Source organism: Stigmatopora nigra, chromosome 16 (genome assembly GCF_051989575.1).
Source record: "Stigmatopora nigra isolate UIUO_SnigA chromosome 16, RoL_Snig_1.1, whole genome shotgun sequence".
Taxonomy (NCBI): Eukaryota; Metazoa; Chordata; class Actinopteri; order Syngnathiformes; family Syngnathidae; genus Stigmatopora; species Stigmatopora nigra.
In genome coordinates this window covers 6,186,832-6,210,016 of record NC_135523.1, presented here as the reverse complement: position 1 = coordinate 6,210,016, position 23,185 = coordinate 6,186,832, and the positions used below count along the sequence as shown (strand labels likewise).

The following is a 23,185-nucleotide window of genomic DNA, read 5'->3' as shown; positions in this document are numbered from 1 at the left end:
CAAATACCTGGTCCCTCTAAACATTAATATTTTCAATAAGGACTTGACAGAGCAGGTGGGATTATTATTAGCCTCATTGATTTCCCTCGGGATTCACTTCCCACTAAACATGGGACAATCCAGGCTTGTCTGAATGATAGAATTTGTTAGCAGGTACAAAAGAATGGAAGAATTGAGAGTGCCTCCTACACAGGGAACTGGGACTGGAGCTCACACATGCAGTATGAATGAGAATGTGGTACAAGACAAAAAAACTGTATGACAGCACGCAGGATTTAAACAGTATGTGACCATTTTATTGCAGGGAATTGCACTTATCTCAAGCATGCTGTGTGTCTTGTGTTGATCTTCCTACTTAGCATGATAGTCATTTTGGGAGGTGCTCAAAAGAGATAGTCCTGAATGGAGAGTTTCCATCTCCAGGGCCTGCCAGTCTCCAAAGCACAGTGAGGAAAATGTGTTCGGCTCTCAGCCCAAAGGGGTTACACTGGTGACGGCAAAGACCTTCACTGCTTGTCTGAGCCAAATACCAGAGAAAGAAGTGCTAGCACCTTTTGTGCAAGACCTCCAGATGTTCCATTCAGTAAAGAGGGGAGCCTTTTGTGAGGCTGTGCATGTAAATGTGTGCACCACTTTTCTTTATTTTGACAGCCTTCTACTCTTCATTTTCTGAAAGTAGGAGTGATATCACATCCTATTGTTTCTATTCAATTAGATGTTATTACCAGTGGCTGTTTGATCACTCAGTTCATTTAGTGGATGGAGAACAATGAGGCTGCAAGCTGTCTTTTCATCTAGTCCACATTAATATTATGCCCTCGTGTTTGAGAATTCAGTAGGGCTCAACCAAGGAGGGTTAGGGGGGCTTTCTAAATCCTGTGGCTCTTCCTCTACACACCCCAATAATCGCTGACAAAAAAATAAAATGGCTGCATTTAAAGGGACGGTTTATTTGAGAGCAATTAACAACATGCTGTAGGGAGAGACAAATGCAGAGACACATTGATTTTGGTATTATAATCAGCACCACTCAATGCAGGAATGGAGAAGTGACATAAGCTCTCTAAATGGCAAAAAAAAAACAATTACCAGTGATTTGTAAACAAAAAGTATGGAAATTGGTTTTACTTTTCTAATGTTTGTATTACAATATTAAAAACAAATTGTGCAATGAGTGTATATAATATTTGAATGACATATTATGGTTTTTAACACATCTAAAAAAAAGCTAGCTGAACAAAAGTAGCGGTCACTTCATTATTTTCCTATAACTGACTGTTCATATTGTTTACATGCCCCATAAATTAATTAAATTAATCCCTTGTAGCTGGAGGGAATTATATAGACAGACAATTGTGCTGGAGGGTCCCATTAATTCATTTACAATGACATTTACACAAGTGCTTTGTATAATATTAATTCATTCATTCATTTACCTTACCACACACCCTTGTAAGGGTTGCCGGAGCCTATCCCTGCTGACTTCGGGCAAAAGGCAGACTACACCCTTGAATGGCCGCCAGTCAGCCATGGGGCACACAGAGACAAACAACCATACACACTCACAATCATAGCGGGGGATTAGAAGCCTGCCGAAGTCAAGCAAGTGAACCACCACACCATCAGTCAGTGCTTTGTATAATAGCCGATCAAAATCTAAATTGATGTTAATCATTGCAGAGAAAGAAATGTCTCTATGGATTTTATTTTGAGGAAACTTAGATTTCAGTTTCTCTTATTTGAAAAATGCTAACGTTTACAATGAATGTTGTATATTCATTCATTTTCTCACAAGGGTTGCGGGGGGTGCCGGAGCATATCCCAGCTAACTAAGCGCACTAGGTGGGGCAACCTTGAATTGGTGGCCGCCCCAATCTCAATGAAAGTTCTCAAATGCAATAATATTTATTTCAGGATTTAAGGAAGCTAGAACTCACCTCTGTTGTTCAAGCCTCATTCGCTGAGTTTCCTCTTCAGATGCCTGCACGTCTTCAGCTTTAGATTTACTGGAGGCCCTCCTCTCCAATCTGTCTGCTGGTTGTTCATTATTGCGATTCTTTCCAAACCTAAGAAGAATAGTGAGCATATTTAATTGTTTGAATTTCCACAGTCACACATCAACCCCATCCAAGAAAATTCGGGTTAAACTGCTCAGGAAGGAAATTAAAGTGTCAAATTATCATACATGATAGGCTCGGTATGTACCAGGGGGAGACAGCTGAGAACATAGTCTCCATGTTTTGTTGTGGAATTACTAGGTCGCCTCCCTATGAGTATAATCAAAATGGATCATGCTAAACATAAATGTGCTGAATACCTCTGAAGTCTAATTCCCAATGAGACTAAGTTGAACATTTCCAAAAAATTAAAATAGCAAAAACCCTCAGGCATCAATCCAGTCAGATTCCAGAGAACTGCCAAACACAGATGAATCCAGTGAGAGCACATGAGTAAGTTCAAGAAACTACATCAAATGAGGAGTGATGCAAGTTGAAGTGCAATGTTGCAAACTTTTACATTTTAATCACTGCAGTTACACACGGCTGGTGGTAAATCCACGACAGCTTTACAGTGAGGGGAAATAAGCTGAGCCGATGATCGTAAATTTCTCGGGTCAGCCAAGCTTGATGTCGCGAGAATAAACGGCAGACGAGAGACCTGCAGGCCGAAAATGATGAGGAATGGAAAATACAAGAGTGCTATTCTTGTGAGAAGGCATTGCAGAAAACCCCAAGCCTGAAAGCAATACAGAGGACCGTATATATTCAGGCTCATTGGATGGTACATATTAACTCTCAACAATGTGCTTCGGTTGATATGTCAGATCTGATTTCATCTTAAAGCATTCACCAAGAATTTTGGAAGTGTGGCCAAACTAATAATGAGACAGAGGCGTCAAGATAAGTAAATGTGATATATCATATAAAGCTGAGCAAAGGAAGACAGAAAAAGAAGAGATTCAGTGTTGTTATGTTTAAGTAAAACAATGGTTATCTTTAAAAAAAACTTAGTAGTTCATTAATATGAATATGTTCAATATGTGCTGTCCCTAATGAAAATAAATCAAATATATTGTTTATATTCGGAAAAAAATGATATTGTGGAGTAACATGAATTACTGAGATAGAATATATTATAAAATGAGTTTTAAAAATTAATTACAGAAAACACTGTAGTGTTCTAGCAGAAAGGCCATTGTGTATGCAGGCCATGCAAATATGTTTTAAGTGTTGATTTTTCCAAATTTGGAAATGTCTTATGTATTGGCCATCTTTGAACTAAAGTCTGACGGGAGGTATTGTGCCTACACTCACAGGAGGTCAAGGTGATAATTTTTGGGATTTCATCCCCAGACACAATCCATTACCTAATTAATTAATCAACAAATAGCTCCAGTAAGTAAGAGTCAATAATTTATCCTGACGGTGTCATCTATCATCTGAGCAGGTGACAGTTTTCTGTGGTAACATCCAAAAAAGTCTACTTTCCATTTATCCTCTGAATCAACATCATTGCATTGGGCGATTTGTGAGTGTCAAAGACATTGACATGTTGGACAGAAGCGAGGCATCAGCAGCAATAAAATGAAAAGTTACCTCCCCTTTGCTGCTAGCCTAAAACATCCAAGTGAAAGACAGGCAATTTATCAACCTTTCCTTTTTCTATAATGTTTATCCTGTTCACAGTAGCGAGGAGCTGGAACCTATCCCGGTTTACTTCAAGCAAATGCCAGATTACATCATGGACTGGTCTTTCAAGACAAGTAATAACATTTAGTTTAACTTCCACTACACGTCGACTTCGACATCAAAGTCATAGTTCGACAGCCTTTTTCGATGTAGTTTAAAAAAAAGAAAATACAGGAGAGGAAGTACAATTATTTGGGTTAAACGGCGCCAGGAGGAAAGTCACAATTCAGTCTTTTCTTTTTTTTTTTTTGGTCTTTCTTTTTTTACTGCAACCGTAGCATTAATCAAGCTGTATTGACAGAAGTTGACAAGGCTTGATAATAGTGTATTGATTGGTAGCTGAAATACACAGTTTGAATGACAATAGCGTGTTTCAACTTGACGAAATGAGGCTGTGTATTTACATTTAATGGGAAATATTGTACGTGCAAACGCGGCAACTTTAAGAACAAAATCCGAGCAAAATGACAGTTGAAGCTGGAGTAGCGCTGTGTGATGAGGTTGGGGGGAAAAAAATCAATCAATCAATTACTTCAAAAGGTTAAAATCAGATTGCTAACCATCAACTCTATACTGCACATGACATTTTTCAAGATGCAGGCCTGTGTCCAAGTTTACTAGCGTAATTTTGCCTAATGAAGTATAAAGCAGATGCAATGCCGCTAAATTGTCACCGTTAGAGATTAAATTTGCAAGTGGGCAATATTAATGATGTTTACAGTAGACTAAAAGCCCTCTCACACCCCTATTTTATCCACTCAAATAGACCATCACATCCTCATAAAGCTCGGATCTGCTCTTCTGCATGTGAGTAACTGTCCGTGGTGCTGGTTAATGATCCATTCTTAAGCATCTATTTCACTGAGGCAAACAGCAGCTAACCGAAAGTGATGAATGTGCGCGTGGCGACTTCTTCTCAAACAACAAAGAAAGATGGAGTGAGAAGTCTGCAACTGGATGCAAAGATAGCCACCACGTCATTGGAAAACATGCACATTTGATCAGTGAGATAGCAGCGAAGTCAGATAGGCACCAGGAATATCTATGACCTGTAGGAGTCACCCACAAGCTGGAACTATCCACCATTTATCATTGGTTGGCCTGATAATGTCTGAATGGCCATCAAGCCTCATTTGGACTGTATGCAATCTTGCACGTGTCAGTCATATCAAATAGATTCAGGGCTTTGATGGCAAGTAATGTGATGAAACCCAGGAATAAAATAGGAGGTTTCTATTTAAGTGTCATGTCACAGCAGCTCATGAAAAAAATATTGGCCTACTTCAAATATAGTCACACATTTGGTTTAGTTCTGAGCTATGGGGTGAAGCTATGTGCCCTCAGGGAAAATACGTCATTAAACGGTAATTCCACTCGATAAATCACAAAGCATTTATAACACTCGATGTGGGATGCATCATTTCCATTGATTTAGAAGGTAACATTGGTTCAAGAGGAGGGTGAATATGGCAATGATACATATTCGGAAGGAAATGTGGTTTCTTGTGGTGAGGTTTTAAAGTCCAATACATATATATGCAAAATTCAGTCTTTCTGCATTTCAGAAACCAGTGAAGTTCACATTTCTTAGTTATCTTAATAACTCAACCTTTGGATTTAGAAAGGTACAATTCAAACTGTGCTGCAGGCAAAATACATTTGCTGGTGGGATGTTAATAAGTGGAGTGGCTACAGGCACTGAAACCTTCCAAAAACATCTCATTCCTACATGAACCAATGTCAAAAACATAAACACTATCATTCAAAGCAGCCAATAAATTTGATGTAGTTAGGTCAGTTTTCCAATCCTTGACGTGCTAATGCATGTTTACACCTTCATTTCAGATGCAGTATTTAAAAGCATGATCAGCAATTACAATGTACCTTATTTTAGATGAATCACAATGAAAATTAATCTATTTGGAAGAGTACAAAATTATATTGAAATATTTTTTTTCCACAATCAACTAACTTTCCACCGATCCACCTGATTATTTGCATGGACAATCAAATGTACCTATTTTTGCAAAGATTAGTATCCCTTTAATTTACTGTCTGTTATGATACTGTTTTCCCCCCAAAAGAATAGTATTTATTTGTTTAACTTAGATACACAAAAACGATTTGAGGTTGGACTAGCAGTCTCAATTTTGTCATCAATTTTAGAGTGTCGGGTGTAAAGTATTTGGCATCATCCATCAGTTGAAAAAGGAAGATGGGACTCAGAACGCGTGGAAAAACAGTATCCATCTACTGTATGCGGGTAAGTGACGAGAAGATGATTTCAAGGGCAGACATGGAAGAGTCATTCGGTTTCTGCTTGGCCAACCTGAAAGTTAATCTGAATCTTCCAGGCTGTAGCCCCTACAAGCATTTGAGGCATTTTTGCAGTGAGGGGTGAAAAGAGTCAACTTTACTTCTACTACTTTTTTCTCTGCAATTAGAAATGCATGTTAACATTTTAAATCGTCTTTCTCAGAAATATACTTTTTATTCAAAAGATTACTTGTTTTTTTTTCTTTGTTTTTTTTAGTGTTGTAATTTCCAGACCAATATTTCTGGAACAATTTACAAGATTTGATCGTAGGAAAATAAAAGCACAAAGAATACATGTCTTTCCAATTGGGAAGCTCTTGTATTGGTTGTCATTAATTTGCAAATACACTTGGCATTTTTTGAAGATAATGCTTTTTGAAGTCAGTTGTATGACTACTGATGTGAATGAGAGCTGGCTAAATAGTGTTCTGAAATGGTATGAAAACAGCAGGGTGACATAAGGAGAAGGGAGAATGCAATTCAAAATGCTTCATGCTGAGAATGTACTGCATCACTAAGGCATGACATGTATTTATTCATGATCAGGACGAAAAATAGCAGAAAGGATAGCACCGGGGGAAAAATATTCGATCTCGCCAGCATCAGGCAACTGAGAAAATTTTAGACTTAAAAAAATCTATTTCCATGGTCCTCTTTGTGTGTATGTTTTTTTAACTCTAAGTCATGAATACTAAGACAGATATACTTACAATAGAACATATATACTTACAATAGAATGCTTGTATGGCATACAAACTCAGAGGAAGGCTGTGTTCTGACATGGCAAAATTGTTATTGTTTGTGCCACCATAAGAAAATAAACATTTCTGCTAAGTTCTTCCCTTAATGTGTTATTCATTCATGTTCTGTACCACATATTATCGTAAGTGTTGCAGGGGTTGCTGGAGTCTATCCCAACTGACTTCAGGCGAAAGTCAGACAACGAGACAAATGACCACTTGCGCTAACAATCATACCACCATCAGTGGGAATCGAGCCCGTGCCTGCCCACACCGGAGTCAAGCGAATGAACCACTACACCATCAGCCAGCTCCTTAATATCTCTTTTTGTGCAATGGCATTTGCACTCAAGATGGCCTTTGTCTTGTCATCACTACGCACATACAAGCACAATGGATGACTTGTGTTTTCCGTATTGTAAACAGCCTGCATAAAGCAAAAAGATGAAGCCTACTTCAACATAATTGCCTTTAATGTTTCTCATCAATCATAGATATGCACAGGGCTTATGTGTGTGTGCAAATAGAAGAGTGTTTTGTGTATGCTATGAGGAACATTTCAAATCCATGACACCTCCTGATTAAAGTCTCTCATTAAAACACAAATAAACATTCCAGATGTATTCACGCATCAATTTGTAAAGCGTGCGAGAGCACAGTGAGTAGGGCGGTTCTGAAGGACAATTTGTATGAAAACACCTTAGAGGAATATTTAAATGGCGGAATTTGTTTTCCCAATGTGCATGCATATTATGCATAGGCACATTGATAACCAATAGAAACACAAATGCACACAATACTACACATCCATATACAAAGACATTAGACTAAAGTCATGTTTAACCAACCTAGCGACATGCTCACATATAAGATATGAGTCCAGAGACGAGAATAGGTGGGGGGGGCAGTGTTATGGATTCAAATTTGAGGAGCTGCAGTTGGCGGCTCAGTCTGTGACCCAGATACCAAGCAGCACACTGCATTCCTAATGGTCCATTTTGATCACTGACACTCTCGTTATCCTCAAGACGGCTACTGCTGCTCATCACAGGAGCACAAAGTCTGGATTCAGCAGCAGACACAGCAACCAAAGCATGCCTCATTCTTTTGATGATGGCAACCCCAAATGTGCATGTGTGTCACAAAGGGGGTTGTATACCTCAATACATTTGCATTCTGTAGCGCCTTTTTTGATTGTCTAAATATGTCAAACCATAAAATAGGACAAACATTGTTTCACTTTTACTGCAAGGTATGCACTGCAGAAAGATAGAGCATCTAGTCTTGGCCTTGTTGAAAGAAGTAAAAAATAAAAACAAAAAATAAACAAGGAAAGCTACTATTTTATTTTACAGTACTTTTCAGTATTTTTTAAAGGACAACTATTGCTTTTTAAATTAATTCCTGAATAAGAATATGACAATAGATATAACAATAGATAGATGTACTAGTCCATTTTTTAAGATGCTCTGCTAAAAACAGTGAATGGCATTTTTGTGGCATATTCTGACTTTGGAATGCAAGCATGAAAACACACTGGTCTAAATGTTGCATTTGAATGTGTCGGAGAGAGAAGACAGCAGAAGCACTGATCCGTGATATACATCCTCCCAACCTCTTACCCATCATCCAGAGGGAGACGGGAGAGGTCTTTCTGTCAATGCCACAATGAATGTACAGGGCAGATGGGATGTGAGTAGGCGGGGAGGGATAAATATGTGTGGATATTGAGAGAGAAAAAAAGGTCTTGTGACAGTAATTGTGAGTAAAGTGAGGATGAGCAAGAGACGGAATCTGCAAAACTGCACCTTACAAAAAGGGTTTGATCAATAACCTAAGGCACACCCTGGTCAACTCGGCATCTAAAGTACACTAGGATTTATTGATAGATATCTAGGCTCAACATGAAGAAAAATGCATTGTTTTTCACTGTCATAATTGTGAGTGTTTGTCTCTGTCTCTTCCTTATTTAGTATGTTGTATACCGTTGAAAAAGTAGGGAAGTATTAATGGCAACCCTACATCTATATGGCAGACATGCATACATAAATTTCAGATTATCCAACCAAAGACCTTCAGAACAAAGGCAGAATTTGTAATGCAATCAAAAAAAATCTCTCGGATTAGATTCTTGCAAAAAAAAGGCAGCTAGAATGGCAGAAAATGATGATCCATTACATGCCAAACAAGACTCCCGACACAACACGAGCAGCACTGTATGGCTGCATTTAATTGGGTGTCTTTGATGGAAATCTATGGCATAATCCAACATCGATTGATATTACCATTGTAATTCAAAAGCAATTTTCATGGCTTATTCTTTCTCCTGCACGCACTGTTATCTGCTCTATCCCACTACCCGTCTTGGTGCTTATATTTTGAGATGTACGCACACATCAGCAGGTGGGAAGTCATCGGATGGGAAAGGTCATTTCAGCCAAAGGCCCCTATTTCATTACATGCTAAGCCCTGTGGATGGGTGAGGAGACTAACAATGAGTTCTACAGTCGTATCGGTTTTATTTACCATGGAGGGTAACTTAATACATGGTCAAATGCACACATTTACTTATCATTCATGTTCATCATTAAACATGTTTTGCATCTCTAAAATAGAGGTGTGTGTCCAAAGATGTGACAAAACTAATGGTGGGAATGTTCACTTAATTCCAAAAGTCTAATATTTCGTTTGATTTTGATTATTATGGTAGAAAGACAAAAAATAACAGTTTTTCACAAAAATAAGAATGTTTATGTGACCAACAAAGAGGGATCTAAAGCCATGTAACTAAAGAGCTTGCTGTCAGTATTTTGCTAAAACTGTTCAAAATGTCCTAGTAAACAACTTAAGTAGTTAACTGTGGATGTGATTGGATAAAATGGATGGAAGGAAGCAAGTTACCTGACTCCCCAAACCATTACTGACTGGAAATTTCAACTTAGACTTTAAGCAGCGTGACTTTAGGGCAGCCTCAGCTTTCCCGGTGCCTTGCTTTCTAAATGAAATACAAAATGAATTTTCATCTGAAGACAGGACTTGGAACCACTGGGCCACAACACCAAATAATTGGACTTTAGCTCAATATTCAATTTTTTTCCACATTGGTGGAGAATTTTCAGATCTCTCAGAAGAACATTTTTTATCTAGGGATTTAAACCATCATCTATCTATTTTAGACTGCACAAATGTTTATGAAGGTTTTACGCAAGGTACATGTCACAAACAAACATTACATGTCATGGCTGATTATGAGTTGCATTGAGAGCAGAACAAATGTTGTTACTGGATGCAGTGTAAACCGAAGACACTTTACAACCATGACACAGGAATTCTGGTGTCCCAGAATTTTTTTTTTCCCAATCATCTTCAACATTGCTAGGATTTGTTCCAAGACATTGCCTATTAGAGAACTGATCGAGTGCCTTACAGTGACAAGATCAACTTTCCTGAAGTGTAATTACTGATTTAGACAACTTAATCCTATACCTTGCTATGTGCCTCTGTTTATAACTAAGGTATCAGAGGTCTTTTGTTACAGCCCATTAGCAAACCTGTACTTTTTAAATGCGGGTGAAGTCATCTTTTAATTAATATTTAATTATTTCACCCTTTCAAAAGGAGCTTGACTTGTTTCAAGACATTGAGAAAACAATGTATAACTCTATGATTCATATTTTACGAAAGCAGTACCTTTGTTGTTGCTGCTAAAACATTGAATCTAAGATGTCTATTGACTTTTATATATTACTGTTAGCATGTATTTTAAAAAGAGAATAGCTATGGTACATTAAGTGGGTCTACATGAGCTCCCAAAGGGCTTGTATCATTAGTAGGCATAGGCCTAACGGATTGGATGTGTGCACCACTACACTTAATTTGAGGTCTTTAATAACAGACTATGATGTCTAAGAGCCGTGAACATCAGCTCTTCGCCTGAGACATAGCACGAGAGACATCTCTGGATCTCATTTCAGGTTGACAAGATTTCAGATTCAATTAAATTTCTCTTGCAGCACCATCTCGCCTCACACACAAACACCCCCAACTTTCAAGGTCTCAATCTCAGTGCCGCATGATCATTCCAAACCTAATCACTGTGGGTTTGTCTGATGTATACCCATTGCTGCCCAATCTAATTCACATCAAATGGACAAGACATCAGAATAGAAAATGGGCAGCCATTCTTTCCATTTCTTCTGTCTTTCCTCATGGCCCAAGTTGTCAGCTTTCATTCTCATGTGGTGGCTAAAGACACAGAGTTCCATCTTCCCCCTCCTTAATCTGATCATTTAATGTCTCCTCTTACATCTAAATGCTTTACCCCAATGGAAAAATAAAAGTGGTGTCCAGTTCTTTAAAGGCTGACACACAGCTGCTTCCAGGTTTATAATAAATCGTCATTTCCTCTAAAAGTGATGCAACTAGACTATTTGCAAAAACTGTTTTGTCTCCTGAGCAGTGTCTTAAGTTACAAGAAGGGCAAAACAGTAATTGGATGTCTCACTCAGTCAACAATGGGGGAGAGAGGCTCCGTTTATAGTCATTGCCAGAAGTTCGTAGAAAATTCTGCAACTGATTCTCAGACACCAGCCTAAGTTCTTAGCCTGTACTTAGTTTTTACTACACCTATACTGAGTGAGGTGCTGCTATAGAGTAACCATTATAATTTTTCCCACTATAAAACCGAGCAGATGTTCCAAGTGGAGGTGGCTAATTGCTATATTTAACTCAACTGCATCATACAACTTGCATATGTGAATATGGGTTGAGGCAAACATGAGTGAGAGGGCGGAAAGTCATAATTTTAGCATGTGGGCAGGGAAGCTGGAAATGCAAGTCCCATGTCATTGTGCAAATGATCTAACTGGCTTACCGGGAATCTCCAAGTCCCACCCACAAGAGGAGAAGTAGTCATATGGGGTAAAAACATGGAATGGTAAGAGGAAACATACAAACCAGTTATTCTCATCCTACACATAAGGCAGCCACGCCTTTGTCATCTGTATTAAAGTCAATTAATTGCACTCATGTAAGCCTGATTCCACACAGTATAAGAATAATAAACTAAATGATAGTCCTTTTACTCTATGTATCCCTTTCCATACTACACAACAATCTTCCAGCCTATTTCTGGGTAGCCTTGAGTGGGAATTCATCTGTTGGGAAGAGCAATCCGAGGAGCTCCCCTGGGGTGATGGAGGATGGGGAGGAAAGTGAGGATGGGGGCGCACTGTTGTCACAGTAAGCTCCAGTGTTGGCTGATGGCTCGACGTCAGGCAGGGTACTTATCAGAGTGGCGACAAGGGCGGGGGCCGGGGTGCTCGGTATACGTGTGTGTGTGTGTTTATGGGTTTGACAATTGGTGAGGGTGATGCCAGATCCCATTAATCTGTCTTTTCATCTACACACAAGAGAAAACATGCCTCCCACACACTCGAGAATTCCCAACCTTCTGAAAAATGCGCAATAATATGCAAAGGGGGTTCAGACTCCGATAAAAAACAAGCTTAAATTGCTTTGGAAGCTTTAATCCTTCCCTACAGGGAGACAGTTTCATGATGTCGTGACCATGCCCCTGTGAAACCTCCCTTCTTTTCTTACTGCCCTGTTTGGTTTTCTTTTTTCCCTCCTTTCCTTCTCTCTCTTGGTGCCCCAGTTCACTCCAGTGCACACACTCCCACTCATACCCCTTCACACAACCCCCACTTCCTTACCCTGGCCATGCCTTTCAATATTGCAACCTCCACCAGCTCATCTTCTTCACGCTACTTTATTCCAGCAGTGTTCTGCATTTGCATAACTCTTGTCCAAAACAATTTGGTGTTACATATAAATAAAAAGCTAAAGTGATGGAAACACATTCAAAAGAATAATACCCACCCTCCAAAAAAAAGGCTGGTGACCAGCCAATTGCAGGAGACAAGGGGAAGGACAACCATTCATGCTCACACTCATAGCTAGGGGGAATTTAGACACCTACCATGCATGTTTTTGGAATGTGGGAGGAAACCATAGTGCCCAGAGAAAATCCACAAAATCATGGGAAGAACATGCAAACTCCACACTGGAGGACTGACCTAGGATCGAACCATGGACCCCAGGCTGACACACTGACCACTCATCTACCGGCCCGCCAATGGCAAGGCCAATACCTCAAAACTGTCAAAGAAAGCATCATTGTAAAAATCATCTCAACAGGGTCAAAGTGGCATTGTAATGCAATTTTGCGTAATGATGTTATGCCAAAATTGAGATTCTCAAGTACCGTCTAGTTATCAATTTAATACCCATCCCCACACGCGAGGTCATGAAATAATGAGAATGTAGCTTTGATGAAGGAGGTCAGTCAGTCAGGAAAAGGGGAAAATGACACCTGATTAGCCATGCTGAAGTGAGTCTCATGGGCTAGACCAAGACATCACTGCCATCCAGCAAGCTAGCATAGCCTAGGGCCAATGTTCCAACAACTAAATAAATCTGATATAATTGGGATCTAATGATCACATGCAAACCACAATATAGGACATGAATAATCCAATGTAAAAAATTGTTCCGGAGTAATGCAGAACACTATCTAAATGGCTGATACATATCCAGTATTAGACCATCCTAGTTTCTCTTAGCCTATAATGCCCTTCCAATCAGGTTGTTCATTAATCGCACATGGAATCCACGTGCATCTCGCTGTCCAAAGGCTGTGAATACAAATGAACAGAAAATGCAGCACCAATACTGAGAACCCCTTTATCAAGGAATGGGAAGATGAAACTTGCATGGGAGAGGAAGGTAGGGATAAAGGGTGACAGAGATAAAGCCACCGAGACATGCATTACAGAGGATTAACCTCATCAGAATGTCTTTTTGATGTTTGGATACAACAGAGAAGTGCTCACATGCGAAACTTGCTAATGTCTAGCGAATTCGTGATCGGTAAGCCTGAGAGTGTTGAATTTATATACTGGCAAGACAAAGCCGTAGTCAGGCGAATAATCTAAAATTACCGCCAGGGATTAGCCTATAGTTTATCTGAATTGCTCCCACCACATACAATTGTCGTATTTTCCTCCCCGTGGGATGGCAAGAGTAAAACATAAAAAAGGGGAAATAAAACAGTGCTGCAGTGCAGTGAGAAATTACAAAAGATTTCGAGGAAAAATGAGGGTCAAAGAGTTCATGAGTTTTAGGTTTTTTTCTGGCTTCCTAGAATTCGGTCGTTAAATGCATAGAGACAAGTGATGGTGTATATGGAGAGTTACGCTAAACCCACTGTGTGCCAAATCTTAAATGGATGTGGCACTCAAAGATAATGAGGTGTGATGAAGAAGTCACACAGGCCATGTGGAGGGTTCATATGCTCCCATGAATTCCTCTAAATACACACATATCAGGCTTTCAAAAAAAGGTTGGCCTAAACCTACCCTAAATAACTAATAGAAAATAGAAAAGAAGAAACCCCATGGCATGCGTCGATTTTGACCCCAAAACATTGTTGTCTTCATTGTTTATCGCGGAGCCATGTGATATGATATGCCAGCTAATCTCATTAAATTAATCCACACCTGACCAATTTAAGGCACATTCTAGCAGTCTATCCACTGGGAATTAATACCCTTAAAGTGTTCCGAATCTTTGATGTATATTGACCAGCATCCCCTGCAATTTTATAAGTAGTTGACCATTGCTCTAATTTTAGCAATGAAAGTAAAACATTATTGACCAATTTGACCTTTAAGACAGCAACGTACAAATGAGGTCAATTACTATTTCAAATCATGATTTAAAAAAAAATATATGAATATATAAATAATAGAGGGGCAACAATACAACACCAATTACCTGTCATTGAAGTTTAACCAAATGGCAACTACATACAATACAAGTAACACTCTTCAACAAAAAAATGGTTTAGCCATTTGGACCTACACATGGTTAAGCATGAATAAAATATGTTATCCTTATTAAAAAATATCTTTCAACTGTGCCAAAGGCTTTTAAAGTCAACATCACCCCACCCTTCACCTTCTTGCGATTTACAAGGTTCAAGGAGAAGCAAGACTAATTAACACTCCAATGTTGAAGTGATACGAACAATTCAGTATGATCCTGTGTTGAATGCGTTCAGAGGCATTATAAGGGCAGTAGAAAGCAACTGACACTCAAGGCAAAATAAGTGGTAGTACTGATCTTATATATCTTACCTGAACATATCACCGAGGCCCTTTAGCATGCCTTTCTTTGGTTTGTTTTTGTCCTTGTCTTTCTCCTTCTCTTTATCTCTTTCTGGCTTCTTCTTTTCAACCTTGTCCAGATCTCTCAACTTGTCGTCTCGCGAGCTGTTGCCGTTGAGACTGGGGCCAATGAAGAGGTCACCACTGGCAGACATTGAATCATGACCCGATCGGGAACTTCCCTCGGTGTCCTCGTCCACTTGAGGGACAACATAGAAGGAAAGATAAAGAAACATTGTTAGAGATGGACATATTGGTGACGCAACTGAAATAAAAAAAATAAATAAAATAGTTCAAAATCTACCCATCGTGGCTTTAATACCACCTTGTTTTGGGTGGGTGCGCCTGTAAATGATGTAATAAAACAGAGAGTTCACAGTTTATGAAGCAACTGAACCACCCATCTGTTTATTTTCCCTATCATTCATTCATATTAGATGTAGACTGGCAGGTACACTACACCACAATGTAGTAAATTTGAGTGTGATTTTCTCAGCTGCATTACAGGAGCACATATAACATTTAATACTTGGGATGTGGCTTGGAATGACTTCAAAACAGCCTTACGGTTGAAGTAATCTTATGATCTGATTATATTACAATTGTTTCCCATTGTTCCATGCATTAATGCATGGAAATAAGTGTTTGGCATGGGGGAAGTTATATTTTTTTTGTGGTTAGTGGTTAAGTTGGAAAATACTCCAAACCACAAAAGTGAGGAGAATATGTTAGCTACTCTGAGTCTCAAACTTGGGGTAAACTTTGTGTACACTCAAGTTTAGATATATTATGTTGTGATATAACCTTAAAGATCTTAAAATTGAATCAGCCACACTCCAAAGTATCTCAGCTGGTTGACACATTTGAAAAAAACACAGAGTACCACTGATTAATTGAAGTTGAATAAATTTAAAGCTGAAGTCAGCTGAACCTTGAGTAAGGTTTGCTCACATTCTGATTCAAATAGATGCCTTCTGGACCTTTTCATCCCGGCAGCCTACTCCACATAAATTATATGATCGAGATCTGCTCTAGTCATGTGTATCGGTTTCGTAATTTACATCTGAGTCTAATTCAGACCCAGACATCAAATGGAATCCAAACTCCTGAGGTGATATAGGGTTGATTAAACTAAAAGTTCCCATCACATCTAATAAGAAGTGATGTGCAAAATGTAATTAATCTGTCAGTAATTATTCATATACCGTAAGTAATTTTGAAAAAAGGCTCCAAGGGATCTTAATTGCAAATACGGTATAATCGCAAAATCCTATCTTCTTTCTCTCTAAGATTTGAGGTATATTTTTTTTCATGATGCAACTTTTTATACTATCAAAATTTTGATAATGATGGAGTGAGATACGACCAACTTTATGGAAAGACGAATGAGAGAAATTAATTAAAAAGAAAGATGGAGTAAGCGGTGCATTAAGTTCATGTCGCCAAGGGATTTACTGCACATGGTATTGAAACAGTAAATATATAAAAATGAATTAGAATTTATATTCTTAACTTATGGTATATAAAAGGAGTTTCATTTCTACAGCGGCTTTCCACCTTCAACGCTTTGACATTATACCATATCCTCATGAGTCAATCAGGCATTACAAGTTAGGCATCGGCTTAGTTATTTGAAAGATTATGATTAGCTGGCATGCTAATACTACTACTGCACAATGTTAGCCAAATGTATCATCCTGAGAACCGCGGGTGGCATTACCATGTGTATCTGCAAGGGCATGGATATTAAATGGATATATATTCTTGATCTGAGGATTTACAACAATTTCCAAGTAGCTCTAAAAGGCCAACCATGGAAATGTAATCTTGTATATGCCCTAATAATTCAGACCAATATATGCAATCACGTGAGTTTTCAAATTCAAAAATAGCTAAATTCCTTAAATACAAGAACAGGTACAGGCCTCCTCTGAATGTAATAGGCTTGAGAAGAAAAGACCTGACAGACAGCTCCAACTATCAAAGGAAGCGTTGCTAAAAGCGTCAACAGATAATTTGCAGGGACAGGAAACCACTGGAATCATTTTGTGCCACTTTGTGAAACTTCTGTGCTTTGAAAAATCAAGAACATTCAAGCTGGACTGACAGTTGAAGCTATGACAGACAAGTACAATGTCTTATTACACGCACAGGGTTTTTGGACTAAAGTACAGATTTTCTTTTAGTGCTTTTTGTAATTTATCTTCAGAGGGCAAAGAGCAAGTAAGACAAGGAGGAGTACATTTTGCCGAGCAGGATATCTTACGGGGATTTAAGAGTAGCCAAATTTTTATTTTATTTAAAGACTTAGAGCAAAGGACAGGGGCATCTCACCGACCAACTTTGACTATTAACCTCAGTGACGAGCACAAACTGGCTGCTTTTATCTAAATTGAAAAACAGAGTTATTTGAATATCATGTGGGGAGGGGTGGTGGATGCAATAAACCACAGCGGCGGAAATCGCCTCCTTTCCTCATTTTTCTTTGCTGAGATAAGACTGTATTTAGTGGCTCTCTGACAGAGCTTATGAGAACAAAGCATTTCAGGCAAATAATTCCCTCCTTTAAAAATGATTCCTCCATTCTTGTTTAATCGAATCTTTCGTTAGATAGAAATGTATATATTGGAATTACTCTTATGGTGCTGCAGTATTATTATTACCTGTTAGAAAAAGACATCTATCTCATGCTGCCAACCACATACTTTTGCATCACCAAACAGGAGGGAGAAATTAATTTATATTTTCAGTCATTGAAAGTTGGAATGAGTGTTTTTTCCCCCAGTTCACAATAATACGTTTTTTTTTTTTTTTAAATTAACACAATCTGAGAAAATTAACACAAATATCTAAATTTTAACAGATACTAAATAAATCAAAATTATAATTTGATTATTTTTGGGGGTGTTGGAAAAAATGATATTGCATTCCCTTAGATTTTTATTACATAAAAACTAGTGAAACACCAAATTTAAATTTTCTTGCATTAAAAAAGGTTGGTTGTATCATTTTTGAAAAATGCCAAATGTGTATAGTTTAAAAGTATTCTAAAAAAAGTAAGCAACAGGAAACAAAATTTATATTCAGTCAGTCAAAAGGTGGTCAGTCAAAACCATGGAGAATGGTGAGCACTGCATGTGGAAATACTTACATGTATCCATGCTGTTTTCTTCCTCGGGTTCATTTACGCGCGGTTTGTCGTAGGACTTGTCGATTGCTGCTCTGAAACTCTCATTGCAACCTCGGCCCCTGATGATTCGTGACCGTGGCCTGTTGACATTGATCTCACCATTTCGTGTTGCTGCAGCAAGTGCCGTGTGGAGGCTTTCAAGGGAACTGGACTTTTTGAGACCCAGCAAGGGGCCCACATTTTTTCCTGAAGAACCTGAGGAAATATAAAAAAAAAAAAAATAATGTCAGTAAGAGGTAACAGCTAATGGTGTGAAAAACAGCTCCAAGAAAGCATCGTAAAGCCTTCCACAATGATTCTGAAAGCCAGTGTAAAAAAAATGATTTTTTTTCCTATTGTGCAAACTAAGCATTAAAAAACATGTTCTGAAAAAAAGAAGAAACATCCTAAATACAAACTTTATTCTGCAGTTGAATGTTGTTGTTTCTTTAAAGAAGATGGTATAAAAAATACATACACATAATTATTGTAATATGCTTATAGAAAACCTTTCACAAAGGAATGTTTTTGTTATTACTGCTATTTGTTTTGAGTTTTTAAGTGAGACTCAACGGAGGCTATGGTATGTCAATAAAGGGAATTGGCGAAGGAGCAAGATTAAGGTCTTTGAGGTCACAAGGGACTCCCCTTCTTCTGCTACATTCACTGGCAATGCACCTAAATGAAATGTGAGTTATGTTTTTCCATTCATTGCACTTATAGATCCCCTGCCAACAAAGTCAAATAGGCTAAAAAGGTTAAGTCTCATCCACTGGAGTCTAGGTTCCAGACTGGTAAATGCAGTGTCATGAGTATTAAACTCAAAATGTTATCAATACCAGTAAACATAAAGCAGGACCCAATACTGAGAGCACATTAGAAATAACTAACCAATCCTGTTATGCAGTAGGGAAGCGCTTACTCATGCATCTTTGAGCAGGCTCAAATAATAAAATACGATTCTAATGTGTGCTACAAATGCCAAGGGGTGTGGTTGGTAACTGGGGACTGGGAGGTGATGGGCCCTAAATTCTTAGATTACGCAGTAACTCACTGCTTGCTTCCTCCAAAGCACCATACTTTATTGTGTACCCTAACAAAATCAACACTAGTCAACTATAAATAGTAATAATGAATAATACATTCATTCTCATCTTTGTAATAAACCACTTCTCCTCAAATGGTTTCAGGAGGGCTGGAGGCTATCACTGTTGACATTAGGCAAGAGCCAGAGTACACACTGGAATGGTCATGGAGGCAGACTGAAAAATACTTCACATTTACAATGATGGTAATTTTAGTGTCTTCACTGGATTTCACTCCAATGTCTTTAATATAAATATACAATTCCAAGTTATCAAATTTTTTTAAAATCGTATTCCATTCTGGTAGTTAGTAATATATTCTTAGAGGAAACTGCTAAGCCATATAACCTTTCCACAGCAAGTGCTTAATTGCCTTGCGTAAGGTCCATTAAGCTAATGCATGTTTTTGGAATGAGAAATGAAACTGAAGCACCCAAAGAAAACTCACCAAGCATGATGTGAATATGCAAACTCCCATGGTCACAAACCAAATAATCCAAACTTAAAAGATAAAGGTGCGGCCCTATAGTAAAATATATATCTCTTAAATAGAAGTAATATAAACTTAAAAAAAACATACAAATGTGATGTTTTTTTTTTTTATGTCTCCTCCCACTCAAGTGCCCTGCCTAAATACTGCTGGGATCAGACACTTGTAAACCAGAAAGTTTTTGGCACAATGGAATCGCACAATTCTACAGAATGCAACAGTTGAAGGGAACGCAAAATGACATCTGCTGCATACGGGAAGAGAGAATTATACTCCTACTCTGTATACGCCGATATGATCCACTTCAACATTGTTTCTCACAATTCTGATGAATGGCTGATAGAAGTAGAGAAACAAAGATGAGTGGAGAGCAAGGAAAGGAGGGAGAAAAAAAGCAAGACTTTGCCTGAAAACTATTGGCAGCTGGAACCTTCCTTTGTTTTCATTAGAAAAATCCCCAGCTCTCAAGGGAGAGTTTGACAGACAGCTCTCTGTATGGCAGTCTATTATGTGATTCCTATCTCCAGAGTCTGTGCGCTCTGCTCCACGAAACCCTTATTCAGAGCCATGAAAATACATATACCCCCATTGCATACAGACAACAGTTTGCCACTCCCCACACGCCTGAAGGAGAAATGAAAATCATCGCTCTGGAACAGGCACAAAAGCTAATCTTAAATAGTGGGTGCACCTGAAATTGTGTCAAATCCAGAGGCAAAACTTGATCACCATTCTCGTATGCTCCTTAGGCAGATTAAGGGCAAGGATTGTTAATTGGAGAAGATCCATTGGCATTATGCTTTAAAGTGGAGCCATGGCAAACTCCATGAATAAATCAGCCGCAGTTATTACAGGGACAGGAGCCCATACTATAATTAGAGCAGCTAAAACGATGCAACCCCACTATTATTCACCACAGGCCCTTGCATGTAAAGACCTGTGTACTGTACAAGACAGAGGCTCCATTACACATAATTTATTCAAAGGGCCAACAGTAAAAGGGTAATTATGATAAAAATAGCTTTAAAGATGGTCAGGGGAAGGCCATGTCCAGGTACCCCCAAGGAGGCAAGACATCCCTGGAGACAGTTGTGCTCATATGTCTCTGCCAGTTGTAGATCATTAGCATGACATAGGACGTCCTCCATACCCTCAATATGCGTTGTAAAAATATCTTAATTAAAGGCACTCACGAATAACATCCTAATCAGGGTTACAGGATGTCTTGCCATGAAGACTCTGCTCAAACAAAATAAACTTTTGCAAAACTAGGCACATTAGTCCCAACTGGAGTTTATATAATCATTTTACCAAGACTATTTTGGTGTAACGCTGAAACTTGCTGAGTCTCAAAATGGTAGCAGTCGTTGCTGGACACTGAACTTGTCAAGTTTTCTTTTTAAATGGACTTATACTTGTGTAGGGCCTTTTGACCTTTGACACAATATTGTCATTCACCTACTGATGACAAACCATCAAGGCAATTTGGAGTTTAGTATCCTGTCTGGAATTGAACCTGTAACCATTGTGTTGTTTCGAATTGTCAAACATACTGATATGGTTGAAACTGTCAGTAATTTTATTAATTGAACTCTATTTGAATGCAGTGTATGTAGAATTAGACCTCATGAGCAGATCAGAATTTTCAATTTGGCTAGGCTTATCTGTGCTATGATATGGGCACTTGGATATTGCTAGTTAATATTTTCTCTATCCAACACAATTCACCTTCTTCAGTCATTGTGCTTGAGCCATAGGGAAGAGGCATACTATGGCTTGAAATGGATTAGTAAGAGGCAAAAAGGGGGATCACTTCAGTAGTCTCTTGTCCACCCATGGAACTACATCTGAAGAACCATAATTGCCTATTGTAATAATTGAATGCCGGCATATATGCTTAGCTCCATTGGTTCTTTCACTGCTGTTAATCTCATCAGCTACTGTTAAAAAGCATAAAATAGCATGAGCGCAATCATGCAACATGCAAATAATAGAGAAAAGGGAAAAAAGTGTAAGAAAAGAAGCTGTGCAATTTGAAAATGGGGTTTAAAAGTAGATGATATTACATCCAATGCATAAGCCTGTCAATCACGTAGCTTACAAGGCTCAGATATGCCTGCAAAGATGAGTTACACCCTGCATATATTTTCTTTCTTCCATAACCCAATCTAATTCTCCATCTAAATGGAACGGGAACATGGGGTGTCTGATCAATTTAGTATGTTTCAACAATGAGCCTCTTCAAAGACAAGAAATCCATCTGCTGCTATGATATGGAAGTACCTGGAAGAAGGTTTAAAGGAGAAACAGAATTCCCTGCGGCCAATGATGTGAGAGCTTGTCGTTGAGCATGTTAAACATTTAGTCAAGGTAGCATTGAAGCAGAAAAGCCTTGTTAAAGAGTAAATGAACTTTGAAGACATACTGTAAGCTATGAATGTTTAATGAGCTTTATAAGACAAAAAAGTTATGAAAAATAATGTTTTGTACAAAACATTCGTTCGTTCATTGGAGTATATCCCAATAACCCAACTGACTTTTGGCTAATGGCAGACTATACTTTAGACTGGTCACCAGGCAGCCATAGAGCACAGAGAGACAGACAACCATATGTACTAAGAATCATACCGCTACCAGTGGGAATCAAGCCCCTACCTGCCTACACTGAAGTCAGGCGAGTGAACTTTTACACCATACATAAAACATTGAGATGCAATTCTTTTTTCAGCTCTATATGGCTATGGGTGAGACAAGGAGAGGTTACCCTTAAAATGTTTTAATCTTACTTAATTATACTATAATGTAAGATAATTATTGTCCTTTGTTCCAGAAGGGCATTTGTGCAGTCAGAGGTCACCTACACTATGGTAAAGAGGGATGGCCTGACTGAAATATCTGTTAATTCGAAATAAATTTGATAGGGTTGAGGTAAGGGCTTTCTAATGCTTCTAAAACAAATGCATTTAACCAAATAATGTAATAATATTACAAGTATAATAGAGTCAAACCGTATTCCAAGATTGTCTGATAAGTACAATAACTCAATTCTTCAGAACTAATCAAATATACAAATAAATGCTGACATCACTTTGGAACAATCAAGAGGTTTTTTTTTTCAAATGTTTTTAGAGATAAGATCTTCATTTGCAATGATGAGCCATTTCTCCTCCCTAACCCCCTCCATTCCCTTCCTGTCCTCAGACTAAATTAAATTTGCAACCAACACTGAAACATCTTAACGATAATGCCTTGATGCTAATTGGGTGGAGAAACAAACCAAAAATATCATGTTGCAGTCTTTGTACAGGCAGAACCTTTGCAGGGTGTTTCATGATTTCAGACAAAAGGGAAACTGATTAGGATTGAAGCAACCGGAAATTCTTGAGCAATATATACACTCAGCTACAGTTTTAGGTGAGGACAATAAAAGACAATTATAGTATTATGTCTTCATTTATGTTCACCTTA

General features: G+C 38.4%; 1 protein-coding gene across 4 annotated transcripts in view; it reads right to left on the bottom strand.

Moving 5' to 3' along the window:
• Window positions 1-23,185, bottom strand: part of LOC144209268 (partitioning defective 3 homolog) — a 234,425-nt gene that overhangs the window by 116,904 nt on the left and 94,336 nt on the right. For all 4 annotated transcript variants that reach the window (XR_013329067.1, XR_013329066.1, XM_077735472.1 and 1 more), the window contains 3 exons: window positions 18,125-18,358; window positions 14,944-15,172; window positions 1,938-2,066 (listed from right to left, as the gene is read on the bottom strand). Coding sequence is in view for 2 of the 4 variants with exons in the window: in XM_077735472.1 (XP_077591598.1) it covers window positions 1,938-2,066; window positions 14,944-15,172; window positions 18,125-18,358 (592 nt within the window). In the remaining 2 variants the exon portion in view is untranslated. The remainder of the gene's footprint in view (window positions 1-1,937; window positions 2,067-14,943; window positions 15,173-18,124; window positions 18,359-23,185) is intronic.